The sequence below is a fragment of the Diabrotica virgifera genome, chromosome 6, assembly GCF_917563875.1.
Source record: "Diabrotica virgifera virgifera chromosome 6, PGI_DIABVI_V3a".
Classification (NCBI taxonomy): domain Eukaryota; kingdom Metazoa; phylum Arthropoda; class Insecta; order Coleoptera; family Chrysomelidae; genus Diabrotica; species Diabrotica virgifera.
Genome location: NC_065448.1, coordinates 205,111,461 through 205,132,304, shown reverse-complemented (window position 1 = coordinate 205,132,304; position 20,844 = coordinate 205,111,461). Strand labels below are relative to the sequence as shown.

At 30.0% G+C, this 20,844-nt stretch overlaps 2 protein-coding genes and 2 long non-coding RNA genes across 4 annotated transcripts in view; 2 read left to right on the top strand and 2 right to left on the bottom strand.

Annotated features, from left to right (window-relative positions):
• LOC126887140 (6-phosphogluconate dehydrogenase, decarboxylating) overlaps positions 1 to 14,002 on the bottom strand; it is a 48,590-nt gene extending 34,588 nt beyond the window's left edge. The window contains exons 1-2 of the mRNA XM_050654502.1: positions 13,348 to 14,002; positions 25 to 407 (exon numbers count right to left, since the gene is read on the bottom strand). Of these exons, the coding sequence (XP_050510459.1) occupies positions 25 to 407; positions 13,348 to 13,355 (391 nt within the window). The 5' untranslated portion in view covers positions 13,356 to 14,002. The remainder of the gene's footprint in view (positions 1 to 24; positions 408 to 13,347) is intronic.
• On the top strand, positions 2,784 to 4,380 carry LOC114334965 (uncharacterized). The gene is made up of 2 exons (XR_003653192.2): positions 2,784 to 3,044; positions 3,922 to 4,380. It is a non-coding gene; the product is annotated as an uncharacterized LOC114334965 (long non-coding RNA).
• LOC126887141 (uncharacterized) lies at positions 8,650 to 13,341 on the bottom strand. Its single transcript, XR_007698972.1, has 2 exons — positions 9,976 to 13,341; positions 8,650 to 9,105 (listed from the first exon to the last, which is right to left on the bottom strand). It is a non-coding gene; the product is annotated as an uncharacterized LOC126887141 (long non-coding RNA).
• A 3,679-nt stretch (positions 14,003 to 17,681) lies between the features above and the next one.
• The window catches only part of LOC126887139 (cytoplasmic aconitate hydratase-like), a 181,180-nt gene continuing 178,017 nt past the window's right edge, over positions 17,682 to 20,844 (top strand). The window contains exon 1 of the mRNA XM_050654501.1: positions 17,682 to 18,107. Coding sequence (XP_050510458.1) covers positions 18,098 to 18,107 — 10 coding nt within the window. The 5' untranslated portion in view covers positions 17,682 to 18,097. The remainder of the gene's footprint in view (positions 18,108 to 20,844) is intronic.

Genomic DNA, 20,844 nt, shown 5'->3' with positions numbered 1-20,844 from the left:
GCAAACAATATATAAAAAACATACCTGAAACACCAGAACCAACAAAACGGATTCCTTTGGCAGCCAACTCTTTAGTTCTTCTTTCACTGTCTTGGTATTCTGAATTACCTCCATCAATGATAATATCTCCTTTTTCAAGATGTGGCACCAATTGGTTGATAAAACTATCTACAGCATCTCCTGCTTTGACGAGCAACATGACTCTTCTGGGACTTTTCAGCTTTGAGCACAAATCAGCGATTGATTCAGCTCCGAGTATACTCTTTCCTTTAGCTTCATTTGCAAGAAAATGGTGGACTTTTTCTATGGATCTGTTGAATGCTACTACGGTGAATCCGTGATCTGCCATGTTTAGAATAAGGTTCTGGCCCATGACGGCTAGACCAATTAAACCAATATCTCCTTTCCTGTTGAATAAAATAAGAAATATGTTATATTTAGGAAATTAGACCCAGCTGTTTCTGGAGGTGCTACTTAATCCAAGAATTGATCTTCTTGAATTTAGGTGGATACAAAATCAGAACTTAAAGTAAACAACATTTGGTTGAAGAATTCAATTTAGATTCTTCATACTATAGTGCTTAAAGTTTAGCTAATACTGGAAGAACTTTTGAGGATTAATGTTAAAGAAAAAATTTTGCAAACTACTTAACAGATATAAAACGGAAACAGATATTAATAAAAAATGAAATAGATAAAATCTAAGAAAAATTCTGTCACCACCCAGATACAAAAAAAAAACAATGAATGATGCAGGGATTTTAGAATTAATGAAAGAACGAAGTAAACATAAAACAATAGTTATTTATGAAACAGTTCGTGAAGTATGCTTTTTGCGAATGCACGCGATTGCTATACATCGCCTAAGTTGTAGATAGAAGTTGCAGGTAGATAGAATAAAGATAGTGATAATCATATCCCACCTCTGATTGGGATACGAGACAAATATTCATTAGTAGTTTGAGAAGTTAGTTATATAATTTACTAATGCCATTCGATGTGTAGTTAGGAGTGATATGTCTGTCTAAAAAAGTTGCCTGTAATATTTTATAAAGGCATGATTTTTAATTTTATATTTATAGTGGACAGGTTCATCCAGCTAAATCAGATTTGTTACTCTTCAAAAGGTAATCATGAGAAATAATACAAAATTTTACATAGAACATATTACTAACATATATACATATTATTAACTGGAAAAGTCATTTTCTATCAGATTCATTTCTTACTATCTGATTATCCGTAACTGACAAGTTAGCTATGTCTCCTAATCCTAACCTACTGATCAGTTGCCCTTCTATAGGGCTTTTCATTCACAGTCATTTGTTTCGAGCTTCTGTCATGTGTCACATAATATTAATATATCTACGTCATATGTTATTGGTATATAACAATGATACAAACCAGAGAAGTATGATGTAGATACAGGGTGAGTCATGAGGAACTGTACATACTCCTACCTCGTATAGAGGCTCCTATGGGGAATAACAAATGACCATTAAAAAGTGTCTGCTCACATTGTTTAATAATATACAGGACGAGTTTCGCATTTTGACATAAATTTTTATTCGTCATAATTTTTGAACAGTCAGATCGATGTGTCTCTTATTTTGGCCAAGCGTTACACTATTACCACCTAATCAACTGATTTATTCAAACTAGACAAAAAACAGGCCCGGCTTTAAAAAATTAGTTCGTTTGGGTCTTAGAAAAAATTTCACCCTGTTTTTTGAAAACTCTCAAATTTGACTATGAATTAAAAGTCTGGTAAAGTGAACCCTAGATTTAAAAAAATTAAGTCTTATTACAAAAATTAATTTTTTTTAACAAATATTTAATTTATGTTACCATCCAATCAACTGATTTATTCAAACTAGAGAAAAATCAGGCCCGGATTTAACAAATTAGTTCGTTTTGGTCTTAAAAAAAATTTCACCCTGTATACGCTTTTTGAAAACTCTAATATGAATTTTACAAATTAGACAAATAGGCAATTAAAATGGCATATCTATTTTTTCCCCACACGATTACTTAATTTTTTATTAAAAAATCAAATTTGTCAAAATCGGAATTTTAACCTAAAAATGAAAAAAAAAATGAAATCACGGTTTAACTTGCTACAACAAAAGAAGTGTTATGGGGAGTTTTAGATCTAGACATGTTATAGAAGAAAAAATGGTAAAACTTTTAATTTTAAGAAAAACGTTGGTTTTGTAAATTAATTTTTGTAAAAAAAGTTAATTTTTTTAAATCTATGCAAAAACTTTGCCAAACTTTTTATGCATATTCAAATTTGATTTTTTAATAAAAAATTAAGTAATTGTGTGGGAAAAAAAATAAATATGCCATTTTAATTGCCTATTTGTCTTACTTGTAAAATTCATATTAGAGTTTTTAAAAAACGTATACAGGGTGAAATTTTTTCTAAGACCCAAACGAACTAATTTTTTAAATCCGGGCCTGATTTTTTTCTAGTTTGAATAAATCAGTTGATTGGGTGGTAACATAAACTAAATATTTGTTCAAAAAAATTCATTTTTGTAATAAAAGTTAATTTTTTTAAATCTATGGTTACCAAACTTTTAATTATTCATAGTCAAATTTGATTTTTTTATAAAACATTACGTAATCGTGTGGGGACAAAAATAAATATGTCATTTTAATTGCCTATTTGTCTAATTTGTAAAATTCATATTAGAGTTTTCAAAAAGCGTATTGGGATAAACCGTAATCGTACCCCTTCCTAACTGCCAAAGTGTCATGGCCGCCGTCGGGACCTATTGTGCTGACATTTACAATGTTTACATAAAAGTTTGTTTTTTTTCTGCTTATAATGCCGTTTTCTAAAGATATTAGTGAACAAAATCGATTTGCTAACAATATTTAATATATTTTAAATGTGCTAAAATTGGATTCAACAGCAAAAGTCGCATAAATAACATATAAATGACGAATTTGTTTACCTATTACAAATGGGGTTATGTGGTTGTAACTGTTTATTTTGGGAATAAAATGAAAATGATCAATTAAACGACTGGAAAACTGTAAGTATTACAATTAAAACATGTTTATCCTATCACAAGAGTTCACTTCATTTTAAGAAAGCTAATTATTATTATACAATAGACATTTATAAACTGCCATGTACTTTTAAGGTTACTTTTGATCTGTTTTCAAAGCTTATGATTAAATGTTACCTCTTTATTAATTAGATTTGCCAACAAAAGATGCATGATTAAGGCCAAATGCAATTCCTTTGCTAAAGTCATAAAAAAAGTACAAATACAGTTAAAAAAATTATTTTAAAAAGGTCTCTCAAAAGACATGAAAATTATACAACTCAAAAAACTAGAGAATGTAAAGAAAGCCAGGTTATTGGAAATGGAATTCCTGTTTAATTGAAAGCCAGTAAACTATCCAAGACTTTTCAGAATCAAATGTGTCAACTTGTAAAACGATTCTTCTGACATTTTTAGTAAAAACCAGATTATCCTCAAGAAAAATTCTGTTTTAAGTGAAACTCAAAGTCATATATATTAATATAATTTTGTGAATGTGTCATCTTTGAATGAAACAAATTTTTTACCTAAACAAATAAATGTTTGGATCTAATTAAAAACAATGCTGAATCAAGTACAGTAGAAATACAATCCTTTGAACTTCTAAATGTGATTGTTAAAAGTGTCGAGATAGCTACTGCATAGGGATTCGAAAGGGATAGACTTGTTATGAACGCACTTGATCATGTACTTCTTACTGTTATAAAGTTGAAACAAAACTTATTTTATGCTTTCTTATCAGTCACTTTTAATTGTGTATCAACTTTACGTGGTACATCGTGCAAAAATTGCTAAAATGCAAACATTATATTTATTTTCTGTGCTACATTGGATACTATGATTGAATGTCTTCCTCTTTTAGATAGTGAAGTGAAGAACATCTTGAAGTTCCAATGATGTTTCAAGATGAGATAAATCGAAATAATGGTTGTATGTTAGAAGGACAGAGAATACGAAGAAATGTTATTGCTGCATACTTAGTGTAGTGAAATACAAACTTCAAACATTATAATATATTTTTTTATTTCAAACATTTCATATGATTATGAAAGAACATCTTCCTCTTTAAAACAATGAAGAAGTGAAGAACATAATAAAGTTCCAACGAAAATGATTCCAGATGAGGAAAATCGAAATAATGGTTGTATGTTACGTGTATAGAGAATACGAAGAAATGTTATTGCTGCAAACTTAGTGTAGTGAATTAAAAACTTATTGTCAAATACAAATCAATTTATTTCATACTTTTATAATATATAGTGGTACAATTTTATATGTGTTCAAATAAAAATATTAATAAATAAAATACAATAAACACAAATCATGTATATCTTACAATGAATTACAAAATCAAAAATTAATTACAAAAATATCAAAATAAATCTAAAATATTAAAAAGTAACCCATAATTTTTATAGTACCTACATACTTTGGTTGGTACTCTAAAAATTTGGAAATCCATTAAAGTTTGTAGATGGAAATTGCAGGTATCTAAAAAATATATAAAGTAACTCAACAATCTCTTTTCAATTAGGGTTGCAGTTGATAAAGATGAATGACCCTTGCTCGGGAAATCAAATGTATCTAAAAAAAAATTAAGTAACAACTTTCTAACAAAACAATCTTAGCACTAAACGGAAACAAAGATACTGGTAAGTATTAAAACATTTTTTGAAAAATCTTTCTGAAAGTGAAAATAAAGACTACTCTCTATGGGAACAACTAAAACTGGGTATGCTTTACAAAAAAATGTATCCAGAACAAACTTCTTCTCTATAAGGCAATACTACTACAAGTCTGGATGTACAGGATTTAATTCTGGGGAACTGCCAGTAACACATAATATGCAAAGACTACAAAGATTCCAATCCAAAGTCTTTCATGATGTCCGATTTTTTTAGTACCACTACCAAATATCACGCTAAACTTAAAATTCTTACAATGAAGATAGCTAAAGCTTGAGTACACATAGATAGATCCAACCAAATAAATAAAAACAATTAATGTATGTAAAATGTATGTTAGTCTTCTTCCACTTGCAGAAGATATTTTCAGTTGTTTGTGCCACTGTGAACTTAAGATCTCTAATATTAACCGATGATAAATTTATGAAAACTGATTTTAAATATTAAAAACTTTCAGAGATATTTCAATTTTCGAAACATCTTATAAAAGAGTGAAAAATATTCAGAGACACCTTACAGCCATAAACGAGTAAAACTAAAATATTTAATGTTTTTGTATAAATTAATATTAATATTTATGAACTTTTTAAATATATCTTTAAAAATTTTATGATAAATAAAATGTTTTTGAGTAAAGGCAATATTTTTTTTGTATGGTAATAGAAAAGATTAATATTTGAAATCATATACAGCATCACATTTTATAAATTATAATCTTTTTATTATAAAAATAGTAATACCGTGTGTCTACGGATGGGGTGCCCAAGAGGAAAAACTTTTTTATTTTCAATTTTAGCGAAAAATGTCATTCTTGATAAAAACTTTTGCTTGTTCTAAAACCCCATAAAATGAACTAAAATTCAAGTTTTTCAAATCCTGCTTATTTTTATAGCCAATTTTATGTAAATCCCTATAAATTTTTGCACTAAGTTCGAAATTGTAACAATAATAACTTGGGAGAACAACCCTTTCACTTCTCTGGATTACGAAGCCAGACTTTGTCGTTCTCCTTGAATCATCCAATTATTTATTAATTAAATAATTATTAATACAACAATTTTAATAATGAAATTTATCACAAGATAAATTCTTTATTGATAGCTTAACATTGTCAAAAAAATTGACAATTCGCAAATGATTTATCGAAGTTGATAGTTACTAAGCTACATTGTGGCTTGGCAACACTAGATTATTGTTAAGATTTCAAACTTAGTGCAAAAATTTACATAAAATAGGGATTTACATAAAATTGGCTACAAAATTAAGCAGGATTTAAAAAACTTGAATTTTATTTCGTTTTATGGGGTTTTAGAACAAGCAAAACTTTTTATCAATAATGACATTTTTCGCTAAAATTGAAAATAAAAAAGTTTTTCCTCTTGGGCACCCCAACCGTGGACACACTGTATATAATTATAATACTAAAATCACAATAAAGATGCACTAGAAAGAAACAAACACAAGACATGATTAATGTTATGAGGAGCACTCACAAATCATGATTTACAAAGTTTATACATTGTAAATCATGATTCAGGAGTGCTATTTGTATCATTCAACATGTCTTGGGTTGTTTATTTCTGGTGCATCTTTATTGTGAGTTTAGTATAAGAATTACAAGTTTTATGTTAAATCTTCTGAATCAAATTTTTGTTAGGTATCATGTCACTCTTACTAATTTTATCCCATAAACACTTTGAAATAATACATTTTTTAGTTCCATGACTGTTATCAATTGTTGGATATCATATTGGCTACCATATTCGCTATTGTGGCTTTATTGACAGCAGCTCTAACTAATGATGATGGAGTCGATTTTCCATACTATGGTCTTAGATTGTTCAGCTATGATTGTGAGATTCTACCAGAACCACATTTACCTTGGATCTTTCTCTGAATTATCAAATGCAAAAGTTCATATTTTTTAGGGTGTTTCATACCTAAGTATTATTGACCTAAGTATTCCAGCTTGTGTCTCTTTAGTCAAATGGAAATTATTATATGAAACTCTACAAGAACACATTCATATTATAATCAATTAAGTATATTAATTTTAATCACAAATGTTTATTGGTTGAGAGAGTGACTTTTTTACTTATGCTCAATCAAATATTTTTACTATTTTCTGTTAGTTTTTTAATAGTTATTTATGATATAAGTGTTAAAAGTACACATTTAAGGCACGCATGTGAAAGTCTGCAATTCACATGAGTGCCTTAAAAATGTACTTTTTAACACACATATCATACAATATTTTTTCTGCAAACGTAATTACAGAATAATATCTACAAAAACTTTTTTCTACAGCCGTGTTAAAAATTCAATTTTTAGCACTCCATAAGAGCATTAAAAATGCTACTTTAAGGCAGAAGTGCTCTAAAATTTTTATGGCACTGCAATTTGTATTGACCGTATAGACAATTTTGATGTAATGTCACAAAAATATAAAAATGGAATGTCAGTCAAGTTCAAGTAAAAGTTTTTGTAGATATTGTCCTGTAATTACGTTTGTAGAAAAAATATTGTATGATATGCGTGTTAAAAAGTACATTTTTAAGGCACTCATGTGAATTGCAGAACTCGCTATCGCTCATTCTGCAAACTTTCACATGCGTGCCTTAAACGTGTACTTTTAACACTTATATCATAAATAACTATTACTTGAACTGACATTCCATTTTTATATTTTTTTGACATTACATCAAAATTGCCTATACAGTCAATACGAACTGCAGTGCCATAAAATTTTTAAAGCACTAGTGCCTTAAGGTAGCGTTTTTAACGCTTGTATAGAGTGCTGAAAGTTGCATTTTTAACACGGTTGTAGAAAAAATAAATTTTATGTATATTTTATCTAAAAAAGTATTTAAGCACTTAAATATTTTTTCAAAAATAGAATATTTTTATGAACTTCTTTAATTCTTTTTTATTTTAACTTTAATGCAATCTGTTATCATTATAACAATATGACAGATATAAAAAATGACACAGTGGGAACTACACTCAGGGGTGAGAACTCTTTACATATTTATATTAATTTAGTCTACATTACCATATTTCTGACTTTTTTACAAATTAGTAACTACTATCTACTTCCCAGTGGTGTAGAGATCTGTAACTTTTCTTAACCCTCTAGTGCCCTAGTTTGCCTCAAGGCGGACCATAATAAAAATTTCCATGCTTACTATTTAAGTATTTTATAGCTGCAATACCGAAACCAGCCTCTGGACTAGATCAGATAAGCATCCAGCTTTTAAAAGTTTGGGTGATCAGACAGATTTTTACCCTATAATTTTCAGTTTAGCATGATATTTGGTAGTGGTACTAAAAACATCGGACATCATAAAAGACTTCGGATTAGAATCTTAATAGTTTTTGCATATTTGTATTACTGGCAGTTCCCCAGATTTAAATCCTGTACATCCAGACTTGTCGTAGTATTGCCTTATAGAGAAGAAGTTTGTTCTGGATACATTTTTTTGTAAAGCATGCCCAGTTTTAGTTGTTCCCATAGAGAGTAGTCTTTATTTTCACTTTCAGAAAGATTTTTCAAAAAATGTTTTAATACTTACCAGTATCTTTGTTTCCGTTTAGTGCTAAGATTGTTTTGTTAGAAAGCTGTTACTTAATTTTTTTTTAGATACATTTGATTTCCCGAGCAAGGGTCATCTTTATCAACTGCTACCCTAATTAAAAAGAGATTGTTGAGTTACTTTATATTATTATATTTTTTAGATACCTGCAATTTCCATCTACAAACTTTAATGGATCTCCAAATTATTAGAGTACCAACCAAAGTATGTAGGTACTATAAAAATTATATGTAACTTTTTAATATTTTAGATTTATTTTGATATTTTTGTAATTAATTTTTGATTTTGTAATTCATTGTAAGATATACATGATTTGTGTTTATTGTATTTTATTTATTAATATTTTTATTTGAACACATATAAAATTATATCACTATATATTATAAAAGTATGAAATAAATTGATTTGTATTTGACAATAAGTTTTTAATTCACTACACTAAGTTTGCAGCAATAACATTTCTTCGTATTCTCTATACATGTAACATACAACCATTATTTCGATTTTCCTCATCTGGAATCATTTTCGTTGGAACTTTATTATGTTCTTCACTTCTTCATTGTTTTAAAAAGAAAGATGTTCTTTCATAATCATATGAAATGTTTGAAATCAAAAAATATATTATAATGTTTGAAGTTTGTATTTCACTACACTAAATATGCAGCAATAACATTTCTTCATATTCTCTGTCCTTCTAACATACAATTATTTCGATTTACCTCATCTTGAAACATCATTGGAACTTCAAGATGTTCTTCACTTCACTATCTAAAAGAGGAAGACATTCAATCATACTATCCAATGTAACACAGAAAATAAATATAATGTTTGCATTTTTAGCAATTTTTGCACGATGTACCACGTAAAGTTGATACACAATTAAAAGTGACTGATTAAAAAAGCATAAAATAAGTTTTGTTTCAACTTTATAACAGTAAGAAGTACATGATCAAGTGCGTTCATAACAAGTCTATCCCTTTCGAATCCCTATGCAGTAGCTATTTCAACACTTTCAACAATCACATTTAGAAGTTCAAAGGATTGTATTTCTGTAACTGTACTTGATTCAGCATTGTTTTTAATTAGATCCATACATTTAATTGTTTAGGTAAAAAAATTGTTTCATTCAAAGATGACACATTCACAAATATGACTTTGAGTCTCACTTAAACAGAATTTTTCTTGAGGATAATCTGGTTTTTACTAAAAATTTCAGAAGAATCGTTTTTACAAGTTGACACATTTGATTCTGAAAAGTCTTGGATAGTTTACTGGCTTTCAATTAAACAGGAATTCCATTTCCAATAACCTGGCTTTCTTTACATTCTCTAGTTTTTTGAGTTGTTGTATATTTTCATGTCTTTTGAGAGACCTTTTTAAAATAATTTTTTTAACTGTATTGGTACTTTTTTTATGACTTTAGCAAAGGAATTGCATTTGGCCTTAATCATGCATCTTTTGTTGGCAAATCTAATTAATAAAGAGGTAACATTTAATCATAAGCTTTGAAAACAGATCAAAAGTAACCTTAAAAGTACATGGCAGTTTATAAATGTCTATTGTATAATAATAATTAGCTTTCTTAAAATGAAGTGAACTCTTGTGATAGGATAAACATGTTTTAATTGTAATACTTACAGTTTTCCAGTCGTTTAATTGATCATTTTCATTTTATTCCCAAAATAAACAGTTACAACCACATAACCCCATTTGTAATAGGTGAACAAATTCGTTATTTATATGTTATTTATGCGACTTTTGCTGTTGAATCCAATTTTAGCACATTTAAAATATATTAAATATTGTTAGCAAATCGATTTTGTTCACTAATATCTTTAGAAAACGGCATTATAAGCAGAAAAAAACAAACTTTTCTATATGTAAACATTGTAAATGTCAGCACAATAGGTCCCGACGGCGGCCATGACACTTTGGCAGTTAGGAAGGGGTCCGATTACGGTTTATCCCAATACAGGGTGAAATTTTTTCTAAGATCAAAACGAAATTATTTTTTAAATCCGGGCCTGATTTTTTTTTAGTTTGAATAAATCAGTTGATTGGATGGTAACATAAATTAAATATTTGTTAAAAAAAAATTAATTTTGGTAATAAAAGTTAATTTTGTTAAATCCATGGTTCACTTTACCAAACTTTTAATCCATAGTCAAATTTGATTTTTTTATAAAAAATTAAGTAATCGTGTGCGGAAAAAAATGAATATGCCATTTTAATTGCCTATTTGTCTAATTTGTAAAATTCATATTAGAGTTTTCAAAAAGCGTATACAGGGTGAAATTTTTTCTAAGACCCAAACGAGCTAATTTTTTTAAACCCGGACCTGATTTTTGCTAGTTTGAATAAATCAGTTGATTAGGTGCTAATAGTGTAACGATTGACCAAAATAAGAGACACATCGATCTGACCGTTCAAAAATTATGACGAATAGAAATTTCTGTCAAAATGCGAAACTCGCCCTGTATATTATTAAACAATGGGAGCAGACACTTTTTAATGGTCACTTGTTATTCCCCATAGGGGCCTCTATACGAGGTAGGAGTATGTACAGTTCCTCATGACTCACCCTGTATATTTAATATTATGTGACACATGACAGGAGCTCGAAACAAATGACAATCGATTAAAAGCCCTATTGAATTTCTAAACATTTCGAAAACTTGTGCCTGAACAATAGGATATAATAAACTAATGATAGTTTATGATACAACACCTGTCTGTTAGTGTGACTAAGTCCATATTGTGAGCTATGGCTAATTAAAAAAGAATAACTGTTTTGACCAAATATTTTGAAAAAAAAGTCTGTGGTATGAGATTGTTAGGGATGCTAGTGGTATACGCTCTGAGCTTCGCTGGTGTCATAGACAATAGATTAATTTATAATTACACATTACGAAATATTAAAAAAACTTAAATTCAGTATATAAAACGTAAGTATGTTTAAGGTAAAAATATATACCACAGCTTTGACCAACTAATATTTTTCCTATTAATGTTTTTAATTTCAATGTTTTAAATTAATCACTTTGACATTTATGTCAAATTTCCAGACAAAGTTCACTGACTTGTCACTACTGGTGCTCACGAACTTTTAAATACCCCCTCTACGTATGAGCTCACAGCGTATAGATACTATTTCCAGAATATTGATTCCAATCACAAAAGCAAATCAGTTATCAGATGAAAATATTGATGACAATGAAGATAGTTCAAATGTTGAACATGAATATTCAGAAGATAAAAAAATATATGCTTAGTACAAATATACTATTCTAATATGTCTGCCTAAAAATGAATATGACAAAAACAAAAACAATGACAAACACAGATGACCCCAGATGTATACAGCAATGAGATGAAACAAGTCCATGAATATATGAGCCGCTGAAAACCAGAGTGGTCTAAGTCAAGAATTTTATTTTACACGCTCTACTGATATATTATCATTTTTCTATACCTAATATACTATTATATATAGTTGACATATATTACAATAGCTTCGTCTGTGAGTGGGTGGATCATAGGCGTAACCAGGGGGTGGTTTTGGGGGTTATACCCCCCCCTTTTGGATGTACTTTGAGCTCTGTACACTTAACACCATTATTATTCCATACCCCCAGAGACCTTCAAGTAGATGTAACCCCCTCTTTAGGATCATCCTGGTCTGGTTACACCTCTGAGGTGGATGCACTAATATGTTTCTAAAATTTTTAACAAAATAGAACATTGTTAAACTAAATAAAATTCATGATGTAACGTAAAATGAAATTCTTTACTTAGACCACTCTGGTTTTCAACGGCTCATATGGACAGCGCTATGCATAACTCGACCAAGCGCCAAAACATAGTTTTGAGATAAATGGCTTCAAAGTTTTTCGTTTCTTGGTTGCTTAATGGTCACTTAATGGTAAGTGGATTAATGTCGCTTGGTTTAATTTTGTTTTTCTTAGTAACCGTTAATGTGATAATAACAGGGATTTTTTCCAAGATAGTTTTAGCTATGTGTCACCGACACATGACTTTGACAAAGAAAACCGAAGTGCAGAAATAAGACTGGCATAGACAGGATTTGGTAAACTTAGTTCTTAGTTGGATACTTAAGAATAGCAAAATACCTCAATACTTGACGCAGAGCGTCCAAACAGTGCATCCTTCCCATCATGACATATGGATGTCAAACATGGACCCTAATCAAAATCGAGGCCAATATAAATAAACAATAAACTAGCCACAACGGAAAGAGCCATGTCAAGAGCAATGCTAGGTATAGGGTAAGACTGGGTAAGACCAAAAACAAAAGTCGAGGATAATACAACAAAAATTGCCCAACTCACATGGAACTTTGCAGGCCACACTGCTAGACAAAAAGGCCAACCTTGGAATGCTACAATACAATATTTGAGACCTTACGAAGGTAGACGAACAAGATGAAGACCACAGACAAGATGGGTAGATGAGATAAAACTAATAGCCGGAATAAATTGGTAGTATGTTGCTCAGGATAGAGATCAATGGAAAGAGTTGAGAGAGGGCTATGTCCATAAAAGGACGATAGAAAGATAAGAAGAAGATAGTTACTTGCAGTTTACTGTGTTTCTTGATAAGTTAAAGACATTTTAACAAATGTTAATTACCACATTTAGAACGTTGAATGAGGATTTTTTTAAATAATACATTACATTAAAATGACACAAATATATTATAGGGACAATCATCTGTGAGAAGAGATCTTTCCATTTGTGTTAAAAAATATGACTTTTCTGGTTAAGAATCTAGTAAAAAATTAGCAAAAATTCATGGCAATTACTCTGCAATTTTAATGACGGGAGACCGGATGAATGATACTGCAAAAAGTTCTACAAACTACTTAACTTTGTGACAGCAATCCACCTATATTTTTAAAAAACCTGTACATAATAAGGAGTATAAAAGTTAAAGAAAACGAAAGAAATTAAAGTAACTTTCTGAGGATTTACTCAATCGCAAAAAACTTACCCAGCCATGGCGATACGACCTGTTGATCCCAATCTGATATTTTGAAGGTTAGGTGTAGTGTATGACGACGATGTTATCGTCACCTTTTGCCGTCTTTCGAGTAACTGATTTTATTAATTTAAAACTCGGTTTATCGTATCTTGCCCCTCTTTGCTACATCAAATATTATGGAAAGTCACATTGAATATCTGAAGGTCAAAAAAAGTAAAAACTTAATCAGTTCATCTATCTAAATCATGAAGTTTTGTGGCTACACCTTATCGCTCATTGTGGTAATAATAGGTGCATATTATGTCGACGTACAGAAACTATTTAGGAATGATTATGGTATTCCTATATAATTTAAACAAGTGTACACGGTATTCGGTATTTAACTATTTGTTTCAATATAAAATATGTACAACTTAGAAATAACCTACACTTTCTCAGAGATATTCAAAAAATATACCTATTTTGTAACATGTTCTGTTTCTTAAGAGTTTAAAATTATAAAAATATAATTATCTATCAATATTAAAATAGACATCTTAGTTTAGAATGGTTAATGGTTTAGAAATAACAAATAACCTAAACTTTTTCGGAAATATTCAAAAAGTATGTCTGTAACATTTTTGAAGTTTGAATTTAAAAAGAGAAAATATAAATTATAAACTTAAAGTTATGCAACATGAACTACGTTAACGTCAAATAAATCATGAAAAAATAATGATACGGTTTTTCTCATGAGCATTTTTCAGTGCGTCACAGTTTTTCGATTTCATTCTAACGCATTAAATTGTATATGACAGAAAAAAAGGCACGTCGGTGATTACTTTGGTAATTATTCTAGTTCGGTGATTATTCTAGTTGTCGATAGATGGCGCTATAATAGAAAAAAAATTATTTACTAATTATATAATATATCTACGAATATACTGTACAATTTATAAAGACTATACAAATCAAAGAAAATACCATTTTATAAATGCAATAAAGACAATTGATTTGTTTTTATGCCTAATTGCAAATAAAATTTGACAACTGTCAGATTGAACTGAAATGTCATGTTAGAATAAATGTTATAATGTATATGATCACGGACTTACCTTTTTTCTATCATTTGTGACGCACTGAAAAATCCTTATGAAAAGAACCATAACAGGGTCACCTTGTTATTCTTAATAAAGTATTACCACAGTGTTACCGTCTTTTATATTATTAAATATTTTATATTACCGTTATTATTCTAAAAAAAATCCGATACATACCGATCATAAATTTTTGACCGAAAATGATATCAAAACTACATTCTACTATTTCTGCGACTAATGTGCCACTTCCGGTTACACCTTTTTAACCAGAAGTGATATAAAACCGGAAGTTCATATTTATTCTCGTCTTGCTAAGGCGCGTCGAGTAATATATAGCTTGAACTATTCCGGCGACTTTAAAACAGTACCTTAGGTTACAACTCTAGAACCGGAAGTCCGAACCCAAATTTCTCACCTCTAACACCACCTTTGGGTTATAAGCTTTTATTTGACACCTCATTTGTTAATCTATCTGTTTTAATAGCGGAGCAGTTATATTCGCTTGTACTATTTCGGCGATTTCAAAACAGTACTTCCGGTTGCAACTCTTAAAGCCTGAGGTAAAATTTCTCAGCTTTAATATCATCCTTAAGTTATACGCTTTCATTCGACATAGTAAGTATTTGTCATTCTAGCTAGTATAATGCCGAAGGAGTTGTGTGGGACAAGGTCCCTGTCCCTGGTACAGACGGACATGCATATTTCAACGTTTTCACCTTGTTTTCAAAAAGGGTAGAATGTCTTTCAAAAGCGGAAGTGATATCAAAACCTAAAGTATTATATAATATTCAATTTCTTCATCTCAAGACGGTCCGAGTGATATATCTTATTGTACCATTTTTTTAAGAGGCACAGTTATTTTGGTTAATTATTCATAATTTTAGGAAAATATCAAAAAACCCCATTTTTAACTAAACCTTTCTAAACTAAACTAAACCTTTAACAAATCTTCAAGGTGATGCCTATTTACCTCAATAAGCTTATTAATTTTTTTGTGGTTTTATTTTTAACTTCAAATATATCGAAAAATAATGACGTTATCGTTACGAATAAAGAGTATCACACCCTGTAACTCAGGAAGGAACCACAATTTATTTACGTGATTTGGGTCAAAAAATATTTTGAGCCAAGGAATAATAGAAGGGGTAAGAACCAAAAGGATCCAAGTGCCGTTATGTTAGTATGGAGATATTCAATGTTAAAGTTAACATAGTCAGAGTAAATGTCAAGATCATTATTTTCTTCTTGGACATTTTCCTCCATTTTAGTTTCCGTCGACGTCGTTGGCTTACTTTCTGTTGCATTTGTTTTCTTTTTGGGTTGATGGACCATATTTTGGTAAAAAGCATGATGAACTGGGGAATAAAAGGTAACAGCTGAATAAGATTTTCCCACTTAGCATATGGAATTTCCAAAACGGCTCTATAAAGGGCTTGGTATAAATTTTCCAGAGATAAATTTGGTCTAGCTACGTTAAATAATGAACACTTTTCATATTGGAAAGCAAGGGAGTTATTTGGATGCCTCGTTGTATGGAAAACAAGGAATAAAAAGTTTTCATGTCTGTACTCAAACCACACGATTTCTCGTCATTTTATTGGTCGCTTTTCCATGTCTTTTTTTGGACCACACATGTGTCTATGAAGGTAATCAAAGTCGAGAAAATCATTTTGTTCCATGGAAATATAGTTGAAACTTTTTGGAAGTTTTCATTATTAAATCTGTCCGATGTTCTGGCATAAAAATGTTTATAGCTTTCTTCTTTTTTCGATTCTAGCAAAAGAACGGTCGCATTCCATATACGAATGTCCTGGCTCAAAAAAATTATGATGTATTATTTTCAAAGTAGTACTTTGAACCAAAAACAATTTAACAATGTTCTTATTTTTATTTTGACCACCACATTGGTCACTGTAACAAATCGCAGCGCAGTTCTTCGATAGTTTGGTGGCAATAAATCTTTCATATACCGAAAAAAAAATTAATGAATTAAGCAATGACTAAGTAAGGTGTAGCTTTACCTTAATAAGACATGATCCAAGTTCTTGGGATCCTCGTTGACCAATGGTCTCATTCCATACATACATAAAGGATATTCCACTAATAAGATCATGGACACATGCAAAAACAACGTGGATAAGAATCAACAAAACTGACAATAATCAGCGGCATAGCGGTCTAAGCGCGCTTGGATCACTTTACCACTACTGAAAATAGAACATCTGTAAACCTAATTTTTCCCCTTACCAAGAGATGGCGCAGAACGTTTAAAAATCAACTGGATCATTTTGCCAGCAAGTAATGTTTAGTTTTAACTTTCGATATATTTTTTTAAGCTCCATTTAATTTACAATCTGTTATCACTCGTAACAATAAGTAAATTTTATGACAATTATTAGAAGAACAAATGACATGTAGGAATTCTCTCCATTGAGAGGCTTATAATTAACAAACAAAATTAATAATGTAGTGGTAAATGTTAATTAATTTTATTTAAATCTGTTTAATAAGTCTCTAGGCTTAAAACGCTTTAGTCGACGCCGTTCATCGTTGACATTAAACAGTTCGCGCACTAAGTGATTAGAGTGAGCACTAGTTTTGTTTTTGTATTTTTCACTGTACTTTGTGACTTCAGTTTTTATGGATTGAACTTGGAGGTCTTTTTCTATTATGTTGTTCGAAACATACCATGGAACATTGGCTATAATTCGAAGAACTTTGTTCTGAAATCTTTGTAGGATTTCTAGGTTTGAATTGCTAGCAGAACCCCATAATTGAATTCCATACGTCCATATTGGCTTCAGTACGGCTTTATATATTAAGAGCTTATTTGTGAGATTTAATTGTGATTTTCTGCCAATAATCCAGTAAAGTTGTCTTAGTTTGAGACCCAATTGTTTTCGTTTTGTAAATATATGTGTATTAAACCTAAATATTTGACTTTATTTCTCTGAGTAATTATTTGATTATTTAATAACACTGCTGGACATATACCTCTTCTTAGTGTAAAGGTAACATGGATTGATTTGGTCTTATTAAAACTCTCGATATATGCGCTTAACTCATTTTTTAAAAAAATGTCACTTAGACCCTTTTGGTTTTTACCCCCTCAATAGTTTGTTAAAATATTTCCAAATATTAATGAATCACCGTGTATACTGAAAAGTAGATAACACCTTTAACACATATCTTGACAACAAGTGACAGTGACAACTAAACATCTGTTTTTGACTCCCTGACTCCCTCTATCCATCCTTTCTAAAGTATATTTTCCTTTTCCCCAACATGAAAATTTATTATAAATAAAATATTTTCCATTAGTTGTTTTAGTGGGGACTAACAGTTAATTAATAATTGATTAACATCTCATTCAAGATCGAGGCAAACCATTTCAGCAGATTACTTTTCATTAACAACAGCTGCAAGAACCTTGAACCAGATTGAAAATATTTTGATAAAGGAAAAGAAACAGTACCCACACCACTCTCACGAAAATACCGATAAAACAACTATAATAGCGCTTAATGTATGCAAATATCCATTAGGTTGAGTATTACCTAGTGCGACTCGAGGAATATCTAATTTATTGTCGTTATTTTAATCAAACGGTGAGGTTAAGGTTCAGTGTTTGATCTGTTTTTTAATTTTTCCAGTGTTACGTGACAAAGCGTCGGGACACCATGGAAGGCGGTAAGAACTGGCTATTTATTATTTTTAATAAATGTTGCTTTAGTTACATTCGTAAAATTAATAATCTATGCATAAAATACAATTTTTGATATTGGTAAATATTGACAATCATGCTAAGAAAGGTTCATTCATAGCCATACCTATTATAAACATCTTGGGATTTTTAGTTTTTCTTAAAGAATACTATTCTAACTAAAACCGCATATTATCCTTGAAGAATTAGTGTTGTAGTAAAAATGACAATGTATACAAAGTATAGGGAACAATACTTTGTATATGACAAAGTAGGGAAAAGTAAAATATTTTAAAGAAACATTTTTTTACAACTGAAAGACAAAATATTGTAGTTTAATAAATCAATTGGTACCATTATAGTAGGCAGTCTACATTCCAGTTTCTGCTATAGCTTGCAGTTTACCTACCTTTGCAGCTAAACAACATCAAAATCTTAACGCATGATTCCGACATCAGGCAGTAGACAGCAACTACAAGCAGCGGTTAGAGTTAGAGTAGAGGAGTGGTCACCATGTTGACGTCATTACTTTGCTCTTATAGGTTTGTTCTAGCAAACAGTCAAACTAGTCAGAAACTGTCAGCAAACAGTTGGTCAGTGAGAGAACATAATACAGTCACCAGTGCTATCCCCTCTACTCGCGCTGGTCCACTATTCGCTGATGGTTTCAAACCATTTGAAACTGATGCTAGAACAAACCTATTAATTTGGTGTCTGGCAGAATGTCAGTTGCTAAGAAATATGAAAAATAATAGTGCAAAGTAATGACGTCGTCCTGGTGACAACTGCAACTGCCGCCTGCTGTCAATGTCAGAATCGTGCCTTTAGAAGGGTTTGCACACAATAATGAAAGCAGCAAAATGTTTGTTGCTAAGTATCTATGGTTTGTTTTTTAACCAAGAGGAGTGATTCAAATTGACCGCGCTGTATTGGTTGTTTGTAATTGGTCCAACCGCAGGCAAGTTTACTCCACTGTTATAAAATTTTGACACTGATGACATTTATCAAATTTTGACACTAGTGACATTTCATAGGTTAATTAAGTTATATAGGCGATTTTTGTGTTTTCTGTGTTATTCCTTTAATTTTTAGATTGTTAGTCTGCTTTTATATAAAAAGCAGTTGTTTTTGGAACTCTTTAGCTAGATATATCTTAATTTAATATAATATTTATGGATTACTGTTGAGGGCCGACTAGATCAACCAAAAAAGAAGATGCATTTGGTTATTATTCTAGTGACTTTCTTGGGTGTGAATCTGTCTTTTTAGTTTACTCCTCCTGGTTAAAAAATAAACCATAGTAAGAAACATTTTCAGGATATACAATAGACTATTATATAAATAACATCATAATCTTCTCGGTTAGGGTGCCTGCATGACACCCTAACCCTTTTTTAAGCTAGAATTTCATTGACTGTCTTTATCTCTTAAATTAAGGTGCATGAATTTTTTCTTCAATAATAATTAGGCTGTATCGTTTTGTAAATAAGTAATTAGGTTACATATAATTTTTTTTTGTAAATACCTATACCTCATTTTCTAAATAAAAGGAGTAAACTCAAGACAGATTCACACTCAATAATGTCACTAGAAAATTCACCAGATTCATCTTCTTTTTTGGTTGATCATGACAGCCTTCGACAGTAATTCCTAAGTATTATATTTGACTAATTGGCGCTAGAGTTCTATACAGCGTGTCTACTTAAGTTGGAAACATATGGGAAACTTTTTTGTTATTCATTTTACGAAAAAAAAGTTATTCTTTATAAAAAGTTCTGCATGCTCTAAAACCTAAGATTCAATCATCAGATATCAAATTTTGTCAATATTATACGAGGTATGTCAAAAAATATGACCTTCGTTCAAGAGTAAAGTACCTTTATTTCTCTCAATATCGAAAATGCTTATTATGAAAAGTTGTTTGGAAATAAAAACTAAGATCAAATATGCAATTACATGCTTCTAATTGAAAAAAATATTTTCCAAATTTTTCTCATTAATACTTAACTTCGTTTTTATTTATTACACATACGATAACTCTTTTATTATTACTTTTACGAAAGAAATGTATTCTTTATAAAAGGCTCTGTATGTCCTAAGACCGAAGATGCAACTATCAAATATCACATTTTATTAATTTTATACGAGGTATGTCAAAAAATATGAATTTCACTCAAGAGTAAAGTACCTTTATTTTTTATAATATTGAAAATGGTTATTAAAAAAGTTGTTTAGAATTAAAAACTATGTTTCAATATGCAATTACATCCTTCTAATTGAAGTATTGTAAAATATAAAGGTACTATAATCTTGAGCGAATTTCATATTTTTTGACACACCTCGTATAAAATTAATAAAAGTTGATATATCATGGTTGTGTCTTAGATTTTAGACCATGCAAATCTTTTTATGAAGAATAACTTTTTTTCGTAAAATGGATAATAAAAGAGTTATCATATTTGTAATAATTAAAAACGATGTTAGGTATCCATAAATTTGAGAAAAAATTAAATTTTTTTTTTTTCAATTAGAAGCATGTAATTGCATATTTAATCTTAGTTTTTAATTCCAAACAACTTTTTATCATAAGCATTTTCGATATTGAGAGAAATAAAGGTACTTTACCCTTGACCGAAATTCATATTTTTTGACATACCTCTTATAATATTGAGAAAATTTGATATTTGATGATTGAATCTTAGGTTTTAGGGCATGCAGAACTTT